General features: G+C 31.7%; 1 protein-coding gene across 6 annotated transcripts in view; it reads right to left on the bottom strand.

The window, feature by feature from the left end:
• Positions 1-23,233, bottom strand: part of SCAF4 (SR-related CTD associated factor 4) — a 99,073-nt gene that overhangs the window by 40,236 nt on the left and 35,604 nt on the right. For 2 of the 6 annotated variants that reach the window (XM_031959294.1, XM_031959292.1), the window contains exons 5-11: positions 8,246-8,381; positions 7,664-7,803; positions 6,990-7,166; positions 5,430-5,530; positions 4,742-4,850; positions 973-1,140; positions 263-336 (exon numbers count right to left, since the gene is read on the bottom strand). In XM_031959294.1, coding sequence (XP_031815154.1) covers positions 263-336; positions 973-1,140; positions 4,742-4,850; positions 5,430-5,530; positions 6,990-7,166; positions 7,664-7,803; positions 8,246-8,381 — 905 coding nt within the window. Of the gene's footprint in view, positions 1-250; positions 337-972; positions 1,141-4,741; positions 4,851-5,429; positions 5,531-6,989; positions 7,167-7,663; positions 7,804-8,245; positions 8,382-23,233 lie in introns of all 6 variants that reach the window. The other 4 variants (XM_031959293.1, XM_031959290.1, XM_031959291.1 and 1 more) reach the window with 3 other exon arrangements.

The raw sequence follows: 23,233 nt of genomic DNA, 5'->3' as shown, positions 1-23,233 counted from the left end.
GTATGAAAAAGAAATCTGTTTGGAAAATGTGATTTTTTTTTTTTTTTTTTGCTGAGGCAATTGGGGTTCAGTGACTTGCCCAGGATCACACAGCTATGAAGTGTTAAGTGTCTGAGATCAGATTTGAACTCAGGTTCTCCTGACTTCAGGGATGGTGCTGGAAAATGCGATTCTAAATGTAAGCAACAGATTGAAAATTTTCTCATTTCAAAGTATTCCATCCTGGAAAATTATGTTATACTCCCCTCACCTTGATGCTGACCTAGATCTTGACTTTCTGTTTTCAGAAACATGCCGCTTAGTTTCTTGAACACAAGGCTGCTCCACTTCCATTTCCTTTAAAATAAATAAGATCAAATTTAAAATGAGGGGAACAAAATTGTATGAGTAAAAGGTTGGAGTCAATATATCAGGTATCAGACCAGAGATCTTTTTTTTTTTTTTTTTTGGAAACACTTCTCTTTGACTGAATCAGTTAAGGTCAATAATTTTTAACAAACTCTTCTTCTGTATGCTATCACATCATTAAAGTCACAATTTAACAGAGGGTTGTCAGTGTATTTCAACACATTTTGTTAATATCAAAAAATATTGAAACCATTCTTTTAATTCATTTTTAAAGCACATGTAAATGAGTAGAATTTAGAAAATAAAACATTTCAAGAATGACATCTAAGTCCTAAGCAAACGTGAGAAACTATTCAAAGATATTTTATAGTAGAATTTTAGCCATTTCTACCCTGAGTTGAAGGACTTATTTTAGTTAGTTCACAGCAGCATTAATTTGTTTTTCACAATAATTAAAATTTCAAAGCTTTTTGAAACTGAATTGAATAATTCATGGCTCTAAACAATGCTTGGCAATTAGTAAAAATACAGTTACATATTCAAAGGGCAGAATCTCCAAAAAAGCAAATTTTGCACATGAAATTTTACAATTCTATTATTTAATTATTTGGAATGATTTTTCACCTGTTGATGAACTTTCTGCATGTGTGGTTCATTTGGTGCCTGGAATGACGTTTGGTAAGGTTGTTGCACTGGTGGTGCTGGAGGAATCACAGGCTGAGCCATAGGAGGAAATGGAGGTGTAGGAAGTAGTCCAAAACCTGGCATTTGTCCATTAGGAGGAAGTGGGACCTTAAAAAGAGAGAGAGAGAGATCAAATTCCTTTTTTAATGTTTGTGCCATAAATAATTTAGAGAAACCAAAAGTTATTCTCTGTATAATCAGATAGCATTAAATCTAGATTACAGAAAGAATTTCACATACTTTATAAAAGACATCTTATTCTTGATAACATTCTTACCCTACGCTTATAAAACTTCCTGGAAATAATAGGTGCATAATAATAGCTAATAACTGATGATAACTTTCAGTGTTTTGAATAACATAATTGCAATTAAATTAAAAAAAAACAGGTATAATAGAAGTAAAACATAAGTATCTGTTTTTGACCTTTAATTAACTTTTAATATAATCTATATAGTAGCATCACTTGAACCTAAAACTATTTTTTATTGTTCCTGAATATTTATTAGTGGAAACTGTTAGAAAAGAATAGAAAAATTTATTAGTGCACGATGAAAATCACTGAAATTAATTTTCCTTTCAAATTTTCAGCCCTACATTTTATAGGTTTTGGTGTCATGGACTCCTTTGGAAATCTCATGAAGCTTATGGAGTCCTCAGAACAATATTTTTAAATACTTAAAATATATAGGACTACAAAGAAAACCAATGATAATTAAATATTAAAGAAGAAATTAAGTTCTTGGACCTCAAATCAAGAACCACTACTCTAGATGAACTAGGATAAGCTATGATCTAGACAAGAAAATGTATTTAGTTATATAAACTTTTTGAAGCCTCTCTCAAACTAGGTTCTTGTATTTATCCTGGGATTAGCATAATAAAATACACAGGTTCCTAATAATTTCTAGATGGTCTTACTTTTTGATTTTTAGCATACAATTATGTAGAGGAAAGCTTCAACTCTTAAGTTTAACAATCAATTGTATATTAAAATCTAAAAGCTTTCAGCTAAAGAATTCTAAGCCTTATAATAGATAAACCAATAGAACAAAATGCCCCCACCCCCTCAAGCCATGAACTTCTTTTATTTCAATAAAGGAAAAGATTTTTAAGGTTCCACAAAATGATTATATTAAAACACAAAACAATTCACGAAAGCGATACACTATCCACGTCAATTCCTTTAAAACCAAATATTCCTGAGTCTAGAGTAAAGGTCTCTTTAAAGGAACTTATTTTACTTTTCAACAATGAAATCACAAAAGTCACTTCATATGCTACAAGGATTAGGTTACTAAGTATTTATTATGTATCTACTAGACTAATGGAGGTGACCACAGCAAACAACCATGTACAAACAAGATATATACAGGAGGTTCTCTCAGAGAGAAGATAAGATTGGGGACTAGAAAAGGCTTCTTGTAGAAGTTGGGAACAATTTATCAAGAAAAAAGCTCAAGGGCTAAAAAAAAAATTTCTTTCAGTATTATATAAACTGTTTAAAATTACAGAAAAAAAAGCACCCTTCTATTCTCTTTATATCACGGATACCTGAACAAGATACCTAAACCAGAAAAAAATAAAGAGAAAGAAAACGATGAACCAAACATTCTTAGTGAACAGGGATGCAAAATTTTAACTTTTTAAACTGAATATTTACAAATAGGTTGCAAGAATATTATACACTGTGGATTGAATTTGGATAAAAAAAAACTGAGTTGGTTTAGCATAAAAATGATAAATACAATAAAAATTACTAATAATAAAAACCACATGATTATAAACAATAATGCTAAAAGGGATTCTGACAAAATAAAACAATTCCTTTCCGTTTAAAATCTAAAAAACGGATATAACTGCATATTTCCTTAGTATAATAACGAATATAGTTAACTATCTAAAACCAAGAGCAAACCTTATATGTAATGGAGAAAAATTAAAGAGACCTTTTACCTTTACTCTGTGTGTATCTCCCTGTTTTAAATGTGTTTCCTGTAAACAACATATTGTAGGGTTCTGACTTTTGATCGAGTCTGCTATCTGCCTCCTCTTTATGGGGGAGTTCATCCCATTCACATTTATGGTTAAGATTACTAATTCTGTATTTCCTGCCATCCTAATATCCCCAGATTATGCTTTTCTTTTTCTTGCCCTCCTTCCCCACTTCCTTAGTATTATTAAACTTATTGGTCCCACTTGCATCACCTAGCTCTCCCTCTTTAGTATCCCTCTCTCCTCCCTTTGAATCCCTTCCTCTTTCTTGTACCCTTCCCCTTTTACTCTTTTTCCTTTTCCCTTTTGCTCTCCCACTTTTTAATGAGGTGAAAGAAGATTCTCTGTAAAACAAATGTGTCAATTATTTCCTCTTTGAGCCAACTCTGATGAGAATAAGATTCGCACAATGTTCCTCCCCCTCTCTAAGTTCCCTCAGATACGATAGGTTTCCTTTGCCTCATCGACGCATGAAGTTTCCCTCTTTTTATCTCCCCTTTCCCCTTTTTCTGACACTATCCCCTTTCCATTTCTACTTCCCTTTTTTATGCTATATCAGTAAAATCAAATTATACATGTGATTTTTATGTATATCCACAACAGAAATACAGTTCTCAAGAGTTACTTTTACCTTTTTCTATTTGTCATTAAGAGACCTTTTAAATTAGATCAAAGATAAAGCAAGAATATAGCTATTAACCACCATCCCACTATCCAACATACTTTCTAAAAATGCTAGAATAAAATAAATCAAATAAACATGGACAAAGAAGAAACAAAAATTATTTTTGTATATTAAATGAGTTAGTTACTTTAAACGCCAACCAAAAGAACGGAAACAAATTCAGCAAAGTAGTGGAATATTAAATATACAGATGTAATTAGAATTCCAGCAGTAGGCAGCCAGGTGGCACAATGGATGCTGGGCATGGGCATCAGGAAGAGCAGAGTTCAAATCTGCTCTCAGACACTAGCTGTATGAACAAGTTACTTAATTCTAATTTGCCTCAGTTCCCTCATCTGTAAAATGAGCTGCAGAAGGAAATGGCATATCACCCCAAAATTTTGCCAAGAAAATCCCAAATCAAATCACAAAGAGTTGGACAGGAATAAATAATAATATCAGAAAAACACATTCCAGGGGAGTTACAAAGAAATATTTGAGAATGTTATCTACCAAGGCACACTCAGGATCTTTAAATATATAACTATAACCAAACTAAAGATTTATAGGTTTTTTGGTTGTATGTATATCTCTTTGCTGGACTATATAAATTTATTATGAAAGTTTTCTTTTTCAAAAAATTATTCAATGGGAGGGAGAGGTAATGCTCGCCATAAAAACTTTTTTTTAAAAGCAATTTTTGCATTATGGCCCTCTTGTGAGAATGTTTTTAAATTGTATAAAATAAAACACAGAGATTGCAAAGGAAAGCAGTTATACTAAAAAAAAAAAGTATTTATTAAAATCATTTTTAAAATCAGTTCAGACTCCAGGTTGAGAATCCTAATTTTAAAGAATTTTAAGGTTAATGGAAGAAAGCTTTTTTTTTTTTAAATCTATTTTTCCTTAATGATGTTCAACACTCACTTTATCAAAATTTACCCTCAGAAAAGAATCCTTTTTTTTAGTATTTCTAATTTATACTTTGTTAGTAAGACATACCCATATGTCTCAATAGACCTAAATTTAAAATGTGTGGGTCATCTCTACCTGGTGGTGTATTGGATCCTGTTGTACTCCCAACATTCTCTGCTGATAAGGATCTATATTTGGAAGTTGTGAATATGCTGATTGTTGCATGCCATCTCCTGGAAATCCACTAAAAAGAAAAAGAGAAAGCTGTTTAGAGAAGCCCAAGAACCATAGCAAGGAAATTGTAGGGTTTGGACAAATAGTTTCTTAAGATCTTGTCTATCTGTGAATAGTAATCAATATGAACATTTCTTAATTTTTCTGCATTAAGGCATTATGGTATAATGAAAAGGGTGCTGAAACTTGAGACTCAAGAGTAACCTAGAATTAAAAGTGACCTGTTCCCCCTCACAGAGTACCTCTGTAACCAAAAGTTAAGTCACTTCATCTCGAGTTTGATTCTAGTATCTACTTCTTACGAGTTGTTGAGGATTTAATAATAGTTATCTATGGCCCTTTGTAATCCTTACATACTATGTAAATGTCATTTATTCATGTTGCCCAGCATCTATATAGCAGGTACTATTTAAAATATGTTGCTGACATTAACCTACACTAAATTTTACCTGATAAAACTAATAATTAAGAGCAAAAGATAATGAAAGAGTGACTTTATATGCTTATATGGAGAAATTAGCCTTATTTCAGACTTCTAAATAATACTAATCTTCACTTTGCTATTTTTTATTTAGCCTTAATCACTTACAATGGAGGTTGAGGAAGAGACGGAGAAACAGAAGAATCTTCTTTCTTTGATTCTTCGGCAGCTTCTGGCTCATCATCATAATCAAATCTATCTAATAACTTCTGGAAAAAAATAATTATTTTTCAATGCTTCCTTTAAAAAAAAAAAGATCCAACATTTGTCTCATATTAAGAGTAATACAATACTATTTTGCATGTTTTTAAAATAAAAGCTTACCTTGGAACACAGAAATATAAAATATAATATCACCTATACACATGCATTTTTAAAGTACATTTCAATATCAAATCTTTTGGTAACAAAATAGCTAATTTCAAAATTAATAAGAAATTCAAAAAAGAATTTTTAAAACACAAAATAAGATTAATTTAGCTTATGTACTTACTTTGCATGTCTAAATAAAGAAATTATATTATGTTATTAAAATAATATTTAAGGAACAAAACATAGTTAATTAACTCTTATTTTCAAAATAGAATCTATTCACCACAAGGGCCAAGAAATTAAAAAAAATTATATCCCAAGATATTAGTATTACATGGAGGTTTTTTTGGGGCCACTAGAGAATGGCATATATGTATTAACATTACACAATCAAACTATCAACATTTTCTGGAAAAATAGTTTGAAAATTAGTTCTTTCCCAGATAATCACTTTCATCTTCTTTCTCAAATAAAAATCTTTCAGTAAAGTTAATATGGCAATATGTAACAAACATATTCTGGTTAAAAATGAATCATTATACAATTAATGAAAATTTATTAAAATAAACTATTCTACAAGAGATAATCCTCACAAAGATTATACACTTGATCTTTTTTACTATACTCCTATTATGGGAATACCAACAAAATATGTACAGCTATACTTAACTGAATCAACTTCCTTTTGGAGTAATTTTTGTCCTTAGCTAACAAATTATGTAACTTTTAAAAAAATATATAATTTATTTTTAACATTCCTTTTTTTTTTTTTTTTTTTTAAATTTTGAGTTCAGAATTCTTTCCTTTCCTCTAGTCTCTCCTCTACCCACTGAGAAAGCAATCAATATCCATTTTATATGTAAAATCATGCAAGACATATTTCCATTGTGATATAACTTCTAATATCAATGTGTGTAATAGAATTAATATTTTCTTCTGAAATTAAAACAATAAAATGAAATTGAGATTAAATATACTTAGAAGGGAGCACATATTTCCAAACAAAAGTTGTTAGTTCAGTATTTCTAAAAATAGCTATATTAAGAATTTGCTACAATAAAAACAAGCAAACTAAATCTGCGATAAAAGTTATTTATATGCACTTTTGCAATGCACTAATAGGATGTTTTGGGGGAGCAGATTTGCCCTTCCAATCAGATTTTGATCTTACAATTACTAAAATTATTCTGTAATCCTTGTGCATACAGAATAATAGAGGAAGATGATACAGAAGGCTGCTTAGTAGTAGAAAGAAATCAGCCTATGAAAATAATAATAAATTTCTGTGGGCAATGATGTGGGGTTCAATAGCTCAAACAATGAGAGCTGATTGAAAAATTAAGGGAAATGGCCTACCTTATCAAATGTAGTTTTTTGCTCAGGTTGGGGAAAGGAAGCTTTTTGTTCAGGTGGTTGTGTCGTTGTAGTCTTCAACTGAGCTGTTATAGCTTGAACCTGAGCCATCACAGAATTATCAATGGCTGGAGACTGGGGTTTTGAAGGTTGTTGGAAAGTTTGAAGAATTTGCTGAAGCTTAACAAATGAGAAATTCAATAAGCTATATTCTGGTAGGTGCATAGTATAAAAAAGCATTATTAAGAAATACAATGAATAGTGAGACAAATTAATACATCTAGGGGAACTAAATAAGATTCTATGTTTCTTCTTGATAAGGTTTTTTACATAGTAGTTTTGCACGGGGAAAGAGTGTACAGTAAAGGTAGAAAGGCAAATAGCAAAAGTTTTGTGCTCTCCTAAATCAAAGTGTAAGGGGAAAAAGGTAATAAATCAATTAGTACTCCTTAATTTATTTTCATACATATTCTATTATCTAGTGCTCCTATAAATGTGACTCTCTCATCAAAACTGCATCACTAGCAACCCTCACCAATGTAAGATGGCTTTTTTATATTTTTCACTTGACATAGTGCCTTGCACATAGTATTTATTAAATGTTTATTTTTGTTAAATTACAATGACCTTTACCACTGATGTATTTTTTTCACGTGCTTCAATGTGAGTGATCTTACCTGTTGTCCTTGGGTTGTCTGAAATAACTGGGCCACTGCTGCAAAAGCATCAGAGCTTGGCAACTGTGGCATAGTTGGTACTGAATTTGTAGTGACTTGTGGAGGTTCAGAAGAAACTTTTATTGGGGGTGGAGGTGAACCTACAAGGTAATGAAATAGAAAACCATAACATAAGTCACAGTACTTAAAATTTTACTTTTACTTAAGAACTGTATTAGTTCTCAACAACTGCATTCCCTCTGACCCAAACATTTCATTTTCTCTACTAAAAAGAAAGAGCTATGTAATATAATTATGGAATTTTAGATTTGTGCAAGAACAAATAAAAATAATAACTAGTTTTTATTCTAATAAGATTGTTAAGAGTATTAATTATTGCATACTCAGTTGAATAAGTATTAAGAATTGAGGTATGAAAGAATTTCCCAAATATATATGAATCATTTATAGTTATCAAATTATATTACAAAAAAACCCAAAAAGCCAAAATCTCACATTCTTGAACATGACCCAAAGATATAAACTTCACAAAAATCCACTGCATTAAATAAATTCATAGGTTAACATTTCAGATTATCATACCTTCATTATTAGCAACATTTTCTGGCACTGAGGCAGCACTAGTAGCTCCTGCTGCCATGTCCAAAAGAGGCTGAATAATTTCAATTTTGAACACTCCATTTTTTTGCCAAAGGTTCAGAACACGAACTATTTTACTCTGTTGTGTCGGGGAAAGGGAAGGGAAAAGATATGCAATAAATGTGTCACAAAAGACATTCTTAAATTTTTTTTTAAAAGCAATAACATTTACGTCAACATGAAAAGAGAAGCCTCTTTTTCTAGGAAACAAATGTATACAGCATGGATAAAGTGTTACATTTGGAGTCAAAAAGAACTAAGCTCAAATCTGATCTCAAATGTTTAATAGTTCTGTGACCCTGGGCAAATCTGTTTACCTATGTTTCTTCATTTGTAAAATGGGGGTAATAATAACAGTGCCTAATTTTCAGAGAGCTTGTATCAAATGAGATAATTTTTATAAAGTACTTTGCAAACCTTTAAGAAACTAGCTATTATTATTATTAAATGGAATAATAGATCTGATTATATAAAAATAAGAGGATTTTGGATAAAACCACTCACACTTTTATTTTCAATAAAAGTTTATAAGAAAAATCTTTGTAGCAATAATATGAAAAGGAGCTACAATTATGTCAATAGAGAGATAAAATTAAGTCCTAGGGATATAATTTTAGTTATCCAAGAAAAATAAAGGGAGATGTTGTCCAATATCAAAGAGTCATGAAGTTACAGACATGAAATCAAACTTAACATTTTCCCTACAATGCGAGTTTGTTAATTAGGTCACTATGAAGCCCAAATGGCAAATATATCTGAGAAAAAAAAAATCTATCATATGCAAACTACTAAAGTACTATACATTTTCAAGCAGAAATGATCAAAGTTTGTTAACAATTTTCATAGAGGAAAATACTTACTACTAATAAACACACACCCCCAAAAGTAACTTCTTAATAATCTGAAGAAACATAAAATGACTTTATAATAGTCTATTATTGTCATTAAGTCGGTACAACCAGATGAAAAAAGAATGAGATCCAATATTAAAAAGAATATACAAGAACACAATCTGAAGTACTATAAACTGGTATGAATCTTCTGGAAGGGAATCTGCCTATATGAATTACAAAACTGATTATACCATGCAACCCAAGAATCACAATACTAAGGCTATATCCTAAAGTTTCAGCAGGGGAAAGAGGTACATATACAAATATCCATCGTTACTTTATAATACAAAGATGAATATTTTCAATGATTAGACATTTAATGAATAAAATGTAATGAAAATGAATAAAATACATTTTATTCTTTGTAGTGTAGTTAAAAAAAATTGAAACTAAAAATGAATACCAGTAACAGTTATATAAAGTAAGGCAAGTTAAGCCTCAAAAAATTACTATACAGAACAAATTCATAAATACACACACAAACACAAAAGCAATAAAATCTTCCATAGAGAAACATAAAAGAAGTCAGAAGGGAAATGAGAGCAAAGAATTCTCATTGCTATTTTGTTAAAAATAACTAACTTTGACTTTTAAACAAATGATAGAAAATTACATTACTTGCATATAATTAATTATGTTAATATATCAACTAAATTATGTTTTAGGTTCAAGTCTGTATTGTTTATGATTTTAATGTGTATTAACGCTACTTCTGGCTGATATGGCTAAATAAATAAAAGCAGGCTGATCAGCTCCCCAACTAGTCTAACAGCCCTCCCACCCCCAAATTAGCAATACATTCAAATAACGATTAAGAAATTCAATAGAGGGACAACTAGATGGCACAGTGGATAGAGCACCAGCCCTTAAGTCAGGAAGACCTGAGTTCAAATCTGGTTTCAGACACTTACTTAACACTTCCTAGCTGTGTGACCATGGGCAAGTCACTTAATCCCAACTGCTTCAACAACAACAAAAAAAGAAATTCATTAACTAAAGTGATTTATTTTTATCTCAAAACTGCATAAAAATCCAGCCAGAAGCCAACATATAATAGAAAAAGAGAGGCACCAGAAAAACCAATAACAACAACACAAGCAAAAACGTTGGAAGCCTGCTAGTATAATCAGAAAAGGATTAATCTATTTCTAGAGGAAGAAAAAAGCCCTTCCAGAAAGTCCCAGAGTCTAGGGAAACTGAAAACAAGGGACCTTCAAAACTATCAAGAACATTAGAGAAATACAGCTATGGCACCAACCACTGCCACCAAGGAAACACTCAAATGAGAATATCCCAAGATCCCAAGATCCCAAGGTCCCTAGCACTCTATTAAAGAGATATCATAGAGGTTTCTGAATGCCTGACAATATGATCTAAACCTAAAAGGTGATGGTCAGGATAGGAACTTCTGGCAAGATGAAATAGGGCTGAGCCTACCTCTGGCACAAAGCCCCAATTCAGGAACTAAAATCAGAAAGATGAGTAAACAAAAAGACACAGACCTCTATAGAGAATTTTTGTAGATCCAAAGATGTCCAAAGACCCAACCTAGAAGTAAATAACTCCATAACAACTGCAAGGGAAAAAAATGGATTTTCCATAAGGACACATTAATACATAGAAAAAAATGAAGCAAGAGATAAAATATGATATCAAAGCTACATGGGAAGGAACTGGAAGGAGAATAAAACAGCATAGAAGAAAAAATGGTAAAATTTACCCAAGTAATGGGATCCCTGAAAATTAAGAAAGATTAAAAAGAAACTTCATTTAAAAAAAAAAAAAAAAAAAAAGGAAAGAGACTTTGTAAGACAGCAAGAAATATTAGGACAAAATCAAAAAATTGGAAGAATTGTTAGAAATTTGATATAAAAAATTTGACATGGAAAATAGTTTAATGAGAGATAATTTAAGAAACACTGAACTCAATGAAAAAACATGGTCTAAAAAAAGGGGGATTGGGTTAGTCACTATATTTTATTCTTATATCCATTAGAACCTGAGAGGAAAGCTAGTAGATTAATAAGCATTTCTTGCATTCTAGATCCGGAGCTAAGGATTAGAGATACAAAGAAAAGCAAAAACACAGTTCCATCTTGAAGGAGCTTACATTTTAATGACAGAGATAAAAGGCAAAAAAAAAAAAAAAAAAAAAAAAAAAAAAAACCTTTACGCATGCAAGATATATACAATGTAAATGGGAGGTAAACTTGAAAGAAAAGATACTATGAGGGAAATAGAAAAGACTGTTTGAAAATAGTAGGAATTGACATGAATCTTGAAGGAAGCCAAGACAGATGCAAGAAGAGATATGGTATTCATTTGCAGGAAACAGCAAAGAGGTAAACATCACTGGATCACAGGGAATAAGGACTCAAGTATAAGTACACTGGCAAGATAGGAAAAGACCAGGTTATGAAGGACTTTAAATGATGAAAGATTATACATTTTATTCTGGAGGTGATGGGGAGACACTAGAATTTATTACTCAATAAGGATGGCGGATAACATCACCAAATATATGATTTAAGATCCCTCTGACAGCTAAGTGTAAGATGCACAGAAGTAGTAGGTGAAGCTAATAAGACAATGAAAAGGCTACTGAAATAATCAAGGTGTGAGATGAGGAGAACTTGTGCCAGGGTGTTAATTATGCAACTAGAGAGAAGAAAATACATGAGAGATATTGTAAAGGTAGAAAAAAATGACATCTTGACACTGGATATTTGGGGTGAAATCACATGAGGGTTAATGATAGCACTGAGGGTGGAAGTCTGGCTGATTGGGAGGATTGATGGTACCCTCAATAATAAATGGGAAATTCAAGAAACAAGAAACATTTTGTACATGTTAATTAACTTTGAAATATTCAATAGGTATCTTATGTTTTCAGGAATGGATATCAAGAAGAAATTGGGGCCATATTTAGATATGAGAGTTACCTATATAGAAATAACTGGACCCATGGGAGCTGATGAAATCACAAAATGAAACAATATACAGGAAAATGACAAAAAGGTCCAAAAATAAGCTTTAAGCATCACCTAGAATTCGTAGATGCAACTTAGAGGAAGTTCTAGTAATGAAACTATAAAGGAAGATTCAGAAAGAAAGGAAGAAAATCAGCAGAGAACACTATAATAAAAATATAGAGAAGTAAAAGTACTCAGGGAAAAAAAAGAATGATGGATAAATCAAAAGCTACAGAGGTCAAGAAGGATGAAGGCTGAGAAAAGGCACCTTTGGATTTGACAGTTAAAATAACCATGGAGAAAACAGTTCCAATTTAGTCTAGAAATACATTAAACCTAACAGGCAAACAACTAGGGATATGGGGGTGGTCATATAGAAGGATGATACTCAGGAAATTAAGTCAAAAATACATCACACCTCGATCCTGAAAGAGACATTAAAAGAACAAGAACTAAAAGCTAAAGAGTAGAGGGTGTATCCTTCAATCATGTCTTCCAAGGATTAGTGATGAAAGCATGTTAATATCTCATCTCATAAAAGAGAGATGATTAACTCAAGCAGAATAAAGAGATGTAACTTTTGGGAAACTCCCTCCCAAGCTCACATCCACTCGTTGAGTGGATTCATTTTGTCTGCTGTATATTTGTTGCAAGGATTTAGTCCTTCCCCCTCCTCCTTTTCTCTCTTTTTTAAACTACAGGGATATTGGCAGGGACATGTGCACAACAGTGATAGCAAAGAAAAGACTGCTAAAGGGAAAAAAATAACCACATACACACGGAGAAAAATTTAAAGGCAAGTACAGACAAGCTGGACAATCTGAAAGAAACAAGCAGTACAAGGTAGAAATTCAGTTTTGTGAGCAATCTTTTCTTATTTAGCTTTGGATTAGACTAAATGATCTTTAGTTTTATGTTTTAAGTTCAGGGGGAAAAAATTAAAATAAAAAACCAACTATATTAACTAAGAATTTTTTTAAACACCAAAATCAATGAGTCAACAAATGTATTTATTAGCCACTTATGTACTCTGCTAGTTCTAGCACAAATGATATGAAATAAAAAAATCAAAGTTTCTGCATATAAGCTTATACCATTTTCAGTCTAATAAAAAATATCTTCCCTGAAAATAGAAATGACTGAACAAATTCTAATAAATGAACATGATGGAATATTATTGTGCTATAAGGAATGATGAATATAATAGATTTGAAATAAAAATATGGAGAAATTATATGAATTGGTTCAGAATATGCAAAACTAGGGAAACAAAGATACATAATAATTTACAAAAACATAAGAGGAAGCAATATTGAAGAATTTCAGAATGCTTGCCAAAGCAGCAATCTCATGTCATGAATTCAAAAACCCTGATGACACAACATCTTAAACTTAATCAAGTCTATGGACAGAGAAGAAATTAAGACTGCTGATAATGTTAGAAAAAATCATTTAAAAAACCCACAAAAAAAAAGAGGACAATTAAGTTACTACCTTATTGATATTTTTAAAAAATATACTAAATAGAAAAATTCAGTTTTTTAATACAATTTTTGTTTTGTTTTGTTTACCTCCTCCATTCCAACATGTATGTACTTGATAAATATGTTATACAACCTCAACCAGATTAATGGGAGAGATGGGAAGATAGAAGGAACCATAAAAAAGTAAATGAGGTTGGTACATTTCAAATAGAAATAAAAAATGTTATATCCAATTTGTTAGAGACCTAATCTTTACCCACCCACCAATTCCACCTCCGACATGCTACTGTCATTAAGATTGGAATAATCTATTCTTTTTCTTCCCCCACTTCAGTTTTATCATTTATTTTTAGCATGATTTTCTTTTTACATTGAGTTCCAAATTCTCTCTCTCCCTCCCTCCCAAGCTTACAGCAAAGGCAAGCATCATCTCAATTTGTCTATGTGAAATCATGCAAAACATATTTTGCTATTGGTTATATTGGGGGAAAGAAAATGAGAAAATTATTTTTTAATTTGCACTCAAAGTTCATCAGGTTTCTCTCTGGAGGCAAATACCATGTATTCATCATTTGTCCTTAGGAATTGTCTTGGAGTATTGTATTCAGAGTAGCCAAGTTTTTCCATAGATGATCATCATTACAACACTGCAGCTACTGTATGGAATGATCTCCTAGTTCTTTTCATTTCACTTTGCATCACTTCATATAGGTTTTGCCATGTTTCCTTTAAACTACTCCCATCATCATTTCTTACAGCACAGTAGTTCCCTAACACACAATGATATATCACAATATGTTCATCTATTTCCTAATTAAGAAGCATCACCATTCCAATCCTTTTTCACCACAAAAAATATTTTTATACATGTTTAATCTCTTTTAGATAAAGATCTGGTAGTAGCAGTATTGTTGGATCAAGGAGTATACAATTTTATAGTCAATTTGCACATAGTTCCAAATTCTTCTACAGAATGGATGAACCAGTTTACTACTCTACCAATAATTCACAAGTATTGTTTTTCCAAATTGTCTGACAGCATGTGTTATTTTCTTCTTCTGTCACATTAATTGGTTGTACAAGTATGAAGTGATACCTCAAAGTCATTTTAATTTGTATTTCTCTACTAACTGTAAGACAAGACATTTTTTCCCATGACTACAGATCATGTTCACTTCTAAAAACTGCTTGTTCAAATGCTTTGACAATCAGTCAGGGGGAATGGTTTATTTTTAACATTAATTCACTTTTCTGTATTTGAAAAATGAGAACTTGATCAGAGAAATTTGCTGCAAAATTGTTCACATTATTTCACTACCTTAGCAAAATCTAGTTTCTTAATGGAGTCTATTTTTGTTTTTCCTCTATCTAAAATTGTGATTACTAGCCTTGCCTTTTTTTTTAAATTCAGTTGAAGTCTATTATATTTTGTTTTAACCCTGAGGTTTTTCTGCTGTAAACAACAGAAAATGTAAATAAAAAATATGTAAACATATTCTTGGATTCTGGTTTTAAATACATCTTATTAAATTTTGTTTTATGAGTAAACTCATCCGCCATCTGATTTCTATTTTTTGTTTTTTTTTAACTTGTTCCTTCTTCAAAAGGTATTTTGCATGTTTGTGGCAGCCCTTTTCATAGTGGCTAGAAACTGGAAACTGAATGGATGCCCATCAATTGCAGAATGGCTGAATAAATTATGATATATGAATGTTATGGAATATTATTGCTCTCTAAGAAACGACCAGCAGGATGATTTCAGAGAGGCTTAGAGAGACTTATATGAACTGATGCTAAGTGAAATAAGCAAAACCAGATCATCATTATACATGGCAACAACAAGACTATACAATGATCAATTCTGATGGACGTGGCTCTTTTAAACAATGAGTTGATTCAAACCACTTCTAATTGTCTAGTAATGTAGAGAGCCATCTACACCCAGAGATGACTATGGGAACTGAGTGTGGACCACAACATAGCAGTTTCGCTCTGTTATTGTTAGCTTGCATTTTTGTTTTCTTTCTCAGGTTATTTTTTTTTTCCTTCTTGATCCCTTTTTCTTGTCCAGCAAGATAACTGTATAAATATGTATACATATATTGGATTTAACATATAATTTAACATGTATTAGACTACCTGCCATTTAGGGGAGGGGATGGGAGGAAGGAGGGTAAAATTTGGGACAGGTTTTGTAATTGTGCTTGGGGTTTTACCTCAATTTACCTTAATTTCAATAAACAAATATGAAGGAATTGAGGAAGGAAGGCTGGTCTTCAGAGCAATCTGAGTCCTAAGATGGTATTTTAAGGGCATGGGGAGAGGGGTAAAGAAGAGATAATTTCTTCTCAGAAAACTGCAGCAGAAACCCTACTTTCCCCTGAATCCCAACTCTTATGAGCCAAGGCAAAGCCCCCAAACTGTTGAGGAAGTTGCTAATTTGTTTGCCTAGGAGTACCGTTTGTGTTTAGACTGACTGGCAAGTGACAACCTGGGAAATTTTTTTCAGAGATCAGAACCTTGAAGAATTTTTTTTTCTTCAAAGGATGCTCTTATGCCATTCATGTCCCTTCAGAGAAGTCATTAAAGGCCCCTGGGGAATTTTTCTTTCTTTAAAGAGGACCCCATACTTCGAGCCAGTGGATGTTTCCCATTCAAGGAGTTGGAAAAGCCTGGAAACATAGAAACATACCCAGTTGAAAGTTGCTAACTAAAAACCAGAGCAAAATTAGATATATGAGAGCAATTAGATGGCACAACAGAGTGCTGGACCTAGACTCAGGAAAATGGAGTCTACCTTAGTTCAAATTTAGCCTCAGAAACTTATTAGCTGTGTGACACTAGACAAATCACTTAACCCTGTTTGCCTCAGTTTTCTCATCTGCGAATGCGCTATAGAAGGAAATAGTCTTTTTGCCAAGAAAACTGGGTCATGAAGAGTTGTACACTGTTGAAAAATGACTTATAATTTTGAAATTGTGCACACTGATTTCTATTACATGAATTAGGAACTTTTAAAATATGAGCTTAAGTGGAAAAGCTAGAAGAAAGGTTTAAAAAAAAAAAAAAAAAAAAAGCTCTCCCACCTAGCAAGAATCTAACCCTCATAAATCTCTAGTGAAGGATAAAGAGGAAGACTTTGATGGCAAGTGTTTGTTTTGTATCTGTCTTGTGACATTACCTGGGCAAAATAAACTTTCTTCCTGGGAAAAAGAATATAAACTTTTTAAAGTCATTACATGTCTTCAGAAAGATTGCCTTTTTTTGATTTATATGAACTGATGCAAAGTGAAGTGAACACAACCAGGAAAATCTCATACACAATAACAGTAATACTGTTTAATAATCATCATCACTATTCTTCACAAATTAATGATTTAATTCAAAGGAGTTAATGAAAAGTTATATCCACCTCCAAAGAAAGAATTGACACCGAGTCTGAATACAGATCAAAGTATACATTTTTAAACTTTATTTGTTTTGGTTTTTGATGTGTTCTTTCACAAAACAACTAATATAGAAATGTTTTTATATGACTGAATGTGTATAAACTATATCAAATTATTTGTCTTGTCAGTGAAGGAGGAGGGAAAAGAGAATTTAGAACTCAAAATTTAAAACAACAAAATTATTTTTTACATCTGGCAAAAATTGTGTGTGTGTATGTATAAAGAGGTTATAGAAACAGGAAAAAAAATGATAATCTTTTCTCTCTACATTTCTAAACATTGTCCAGGTAAGAGATAAAGACAGATAAGAAGAGAGTCGTTGTTTCCTTATTTATGGTGTTTTTAATTTGAGACTAAATTTGTGACTGAATTTCTAAATTATTTGACCGTTTTTATAAAGGCTGAAATGTTTAAGTGAGTTTTGGGGTAATTGTACAAACTGTTTTAAGGAAAATCAAATAAAACTCTGAAAATTACATGGAAACAACAATTAAATCTTTATCACTAGACAAAGGTAGTGACAAATTTATTGTTTTAGTTTTGGGGAAAAGGTGACTATTGACTCCTCAAAAAAGAAAAAAGTGTGCTTAAATCAAGGAGCAACTAAAGACTAAGTAAATTTTAATTTGGAAGAATGTTTTGGTGACACTACTTTATTTTCTTCTGTAAGTGATAAAAATAGAACTAATTGTTTTGGTAAACTAAGAAGAAAGGGCAGCAGCTAGGTGACGCAGTGTAGAGTACCAGCCCTGAATTCAAGAGGGCCTGAGCTCAAATCTTGTCTCAGACACTTAATAATTCCCAGCTATGTGTGACCCTGGGAAAGTCACTTAATCCCAATTGCCTCAGCAGAAAAAAAAAAGAAAGGGCACCAAAAGACGTGGATAAGACTAAGCATTTTTTTTTTTTTTGCAATTAAATGGGTTTTATAAAAAAGTTTTGTGTCAAATTACAAAGGAGAATTTTAGAGGAATGAATAGTTTTATAGATACTCTGGGATCTCAAAGAGTGGAGTTAAGTTACAATATGAAAAGTGAACAAGAAGAATCCATGTTTTAAAGGGTTTTAAAAATCAAAGTCCATTGGAGAGATATCCAAAGAGAGAGGAAAAAATAAACTTTAAGCAATTTGAGTAAAAAAAAAAAAAAAAGGTGTTAATTAACATTACTATTATTATTTAGTTGACTTTAATTACCCCATACTAGGTAACTCTATATTGGGTTTTAAATGTGAGTAGAATAAAATGCCAACAGGATAAAAATGAATGAATTTCTATAATATAATTTTTCTGAATTGGTATCATCTGATTGGTACCAAGTTTTGTTTCATGATAGGATACATATTTTTGTATTTCTAAATTTTCTTATATTCTAAATATTGAGAGAACATTGTTTAAGAAATACTGTTAAGAAGTAAATGCAACAGGATGATCCGAATTCAAATCTAGTCTCAGACACTTAATATTTCCCAACTGTGTGACCCTAGGCAAGTCACTTAACCCCAATTGCCTGGGGGGGTGGGGAGAGGAGAAGTAAAGGCAATTGTATCACTGGAAAGTTTAATTATTTTAATTTGGACACTATGAAATTTTAATTCATTTGAAGCTAGTGTTATGATATTATAATCTATCAAGTACTTAATGGGATATATTTTAAAAGGGAAGAATAACTACTTTGTAGGGGAAAAAAAAAGTATAGGGAAGACTTTGTAAAATCTCCTTTGAAAATCTGCCATGATCCTTGGAATTTTCTCCTTGAGCAAAGTCATAAAATTTTATCAGTCCTGTAAAAGAACTTGCTAAATCTTGTGAAATTCTAAAATAATGAATTAGTTTATTACAGGAGCCACTCTTCCACTTATTGTGAAGAGGGGAAAAAAGAAGGATTTACAAAAGCTAATTTAATAATATAAATTGAGTTTCCTTTAAAATTATTTGGCTGTCACTTATGAAAATTATTTCTATATGTTAATAAACAGTATGTAGTGGAGTTATATCTTTAGTAGCAATGAATTCTGAGACTCAAAGATTATATTTTGCCTTACAAGCAATTGAGCAAAATGAATAGTTGTTCATCTGGAAGCTTATGACAGCCAGCATTCTTTTTAGGGTTCTTGAATTAACTATAACATTTGCTATATGTGTGAAGGTACAGAATGTGATTAATTTCTAAATTCTTCATTTCTGTTCCAGTATGGATTTAAAGTAAAGTCAAATATATGCTTATTGTTTATAATTACTACAACTTGAATATGATATATATCTTAACCCTAAGTTGTGATTAGTGAAATTTTGCTATTTGAGATATATTTTCTTCAGATTGAAATTTGATTCTCTTCTGAGTGATGAATTCAGGTACAAATGTCTGACATACCATTAAATCATTCTGTGCTACTATTTGAGAAAAAGGCCACAAGCTGTTCAAAGGGAGTGTTATCTTAGAAGTATTATAGTTACATTCCTATATTTGGGAAAAGTTGGGGAGACTACTGTGGCACTTGCCCTCACTATATTTTTGGGGGGACAAGACTGTTTCTTCCTAGATAAATGCTGAGCCTGACTATGATACTTTGTGAATAATATGGACCTCTGCTGAATGGCTAACTGTTCGAAAAAGTTAATTGTGACTCTTGCATGAAATGGAACATAATTAAGAATGCTTTATCCCATTGTACTTGTTAAAACATTCTGTATCCTTGGGCTTAGGCCTGGTAGACCACTTGATGCTGTTACAACTATGTCCCTGCTTCTTCTTTTAACATCTTTTTTCAATATAATGAATTTTTTTTTGTTTCAATACTCTAGCACTTATGCATTGCTAAATAGAATGCATATGTAAAAGAGTTTACTATTTTTGATCTGAATTTGTGCTCGTCTATATACTAATCAACTAAGGGAATGAGTTCTTGGGCTTATATCTACCTGCTAATAATTATACATTCATATATAAGATTAGGTCCTTAGGAAAATATCCTTCAAGAGGAAACTGAGACAAAAATGTTTTAGTATTAAGTTTTCAATATTGGATTAAATATTTTACACATAAAATTGCACTGATAATTGTAAAGAAATTTAAAATTATCTTTTACACTCTTTGATCTATATATATGTATGTGTACATGTGTGTGTTAACATTAAGACCTATTTTACAATTCAGGCCCTCATAGATTTTTTAAAAAGATTCTCCCTTTGGTCTGTTGTTGGCAGTGTCTATGTAAGGTATAATGTCTGGGTGAAGAAAGTAATGGGAAATAGTATGTTAAAGTAATATGCGCATACCCTCCCATTCCCCTCAAAATTCTCTGAAGTTTCAGGCAAATCATGGATTTATAATTTCAAATGCTTATATTTCTGTTAATAGGATTAGAACTGTAAGACTTCAATTGCTTTTTTACCAATGAGCTACTTATGAGAAAAGCAAATTTAGGAAAGTATACTAAATTGTATGGGATGGCCAAATGGCAAGGTGGATAGAGTATGCCAGGCCTCAGGTCAGGAATATCCAAGTTCAAATCCAGTCTCAGACACTTAATAACTGTGACTATGGGCAAGTCACTTAATCTTGTTTACTTTAGTATCCTCATCTGTAAAATGAACTGAAAAAAGAAAATAGCAAAACACTCAATATTTTGTCAAGAAAATCCCCAAATTAGATATCAGAGTTGGACATGAGTAAACAAAAATAAAACTAAATTGTATTGAATCAAATTACTAGCAGATTTTCTATAAACGACTTGGAACCAGAGAAACAGATCTGCCCTAAAACTGAGACCTAATCTAGAATGTCTGAGAAGTTATTTTCAGGGATCAGGAAATTATCATCTGGGATACAAGATAACATGTGCTGGTTAAATGGGCTTGGAACAGATTACTAGCATAAAAAGAGATTTGATGCTAGTTAATATTGATAATTACTATGGTATTATTTTGGCTTTTTTGTTTCATGGTATCTATGTTTGCTTTTTCTTGAGGACATGTACATATTTCTCTAAAATTAATCCATGAAACTGAGTGGATGCTCATCAGTTGGGGAATGGCTGAATAGTTATGGTATATGAATGTAATGGAATATTATTGTCCTATAAAAAGTGACAGGTAGGCAGATTTTAGAAAAGCCAGGAAAGACTTATGTGAACTGATGCTGAAAACATTGTATATAATAACAGCAAAAGTATGCCATAATTAATTTTGGCTATTCTTAACAATGTGGCAACTCAAAGAGAATTTGAATAAACTAGGGAAAGAAAATGCCACCTGCATCCAAAGAGAGATGCATGGAGACTAAATGTGAATCGCATTTTCACCTTTTTGTCTGTTTGCTTTTTCTTTCCTATGTTTTTTTCCCTTTTGGTCTGATTTTTCTTGCACAACCTGACAAACATGGAAATATATTTAAAAGTTCTGAACATATTTAACCTATATCAAATGACTTACTTGTCTTGGAAGGAGGTAAGGAAGAAGGGAGAAAAATTTGGAACAAAGTTTTACAAAAATCAATGTTGAAAACTATCTTTACGTGTATTTGGAAAAAAAAATACTACTGAGAGGGGAAAAAAAGAGTTCACCTATAGTTTTGGATATTTTACTATGATTTGTTCTAGGATTAATCATTCTTGCTGTTCTTACATTAACTGATGAAGGAAAATTGTTACCAGCTTCAGAAAATTCACCAAGTTATAGGAGAAACAATTACCCATCACCTTTGCCTCCTAACAGAAATCCTCCTTTTAGTTCAGCTGGGTACAGGGAAATAGCCAGTTAGCCACCCTTACTAAAAAGGCTTTTCTGCCCTGGATCTTATTAATCTCTTCAGACTTGGCTTTAACTGCTGTGTTAAAACCTGTTCTAAATTTTTATCAGACAACCTTATGTTAATGCACGGTACTAATAATGACCATATTTTAAAAATCTTACAGAACCAATATATAGATAAGAGAACTATGGGAAACAAGACTCTACTAATCAAAACGGGAAACTGAGAATCAAATTGACTCGATTTTTAACTTTTTTTTATTTTTTTATCTACCACAATAACAACATTTTGTGTAACTAAGTCATATTTGGTTTGTCTCTGAGTTAAGTATAGAGGTTCAGCTTTCCTGTAAATCTCTAAATTAAATTGTCTCTAAATTAACTTTACAAGTTTTTCTTTAGAAGTTAATCATTGCTCTTTTCTTGCATCAAGGAAATCTGTTATCCTTGAAAGATGCAGGTGAATGACAGAGAGTCTGGTCTGTTTCTGTAACACTGACTATCCTTCAAGAAAGTCTGATTTGTTATCACTGTGACACTAACTAGTCTTGTAGGTGGATACCACCAATGAATTTTCCTAATAACAATATGAAGGCAGGGATCCAAATTTGAAACCAATCATACTGTTCCCCATGTCTATGATGCTACCTTCTTGTTTATCCCCTTTTTCCCATAAAAATTATCAACTCTCATTCCAGGTCTTAGTTAACTGAGGAGGCGAAGACTCTGTTTATTAGCAAAATTACATTTTACTAATAAGCATGCCCTGAGTGTCATTCATGTTTACCTTTTTATGCTTCTATTAAGTGCTGTGTTTGAATGTCCTATTTTCCAATCAATTCTGTTCTTTTTTATTAGGAATGCTTGAAACTTCTTTATTCCATTAAATATCCATTTTCCTCTGAAAGATTATACTCAATTTTGCTGGGTATATTATTCTTGGTTGTAATCCTAGCTCCTTTACCTTCCAGAATATCATATATCAAAAGCCTATAGCAACTTTAATTTAACCAATAAATTTTCTGTGATCCTGATTTTGGTTCCATGAGATCTGAATTGCTTCTTTCTGGTTGCTTATTTATTATTTTCCTTGACTTGGTAACTATGGAATTTGGGGATAATATTCCACTAAGTTTTTCACTTTGCAATTGGTAATCAATGGATTGTTTTAACTTCTATTTAGCCCGCTGGATTGAAGATATCAAGGCAATTTTCTTTTTTTAATTTCTTGAAACCTAGTATATCTAGGCTCTTTTTTTTTGATCATGGTTTTCTGATAATCAATAATTCTTATGTTATCTTGGATCCATTTTCCAAGTGAGTTGTTTTTCCAGAGAGGTTTCACATTTTCTTCTATTTTTTCCTTTCTTTTGACTTTCACTT

The sequence above is a fragment of the Sarcophilus harrisii genome, chromosome 3 (assembly GCF_902635505.1).
Source record: "Sarcophilus harrisii chromosome 3, mSarHar1.11, whole genome shotgun sequence".
Lineage (NCBI taxonomy): Eukaryota > Metazoa > Chordata > Mammalia > Dasyuromorphia > Dasyuridae > Sarcophilus > Sarcophilus harrisii.
Note: the sequence above shows the minus strand (reverse complement) of the source record. Positions and strands in the feature narration are given on the sequence as shown.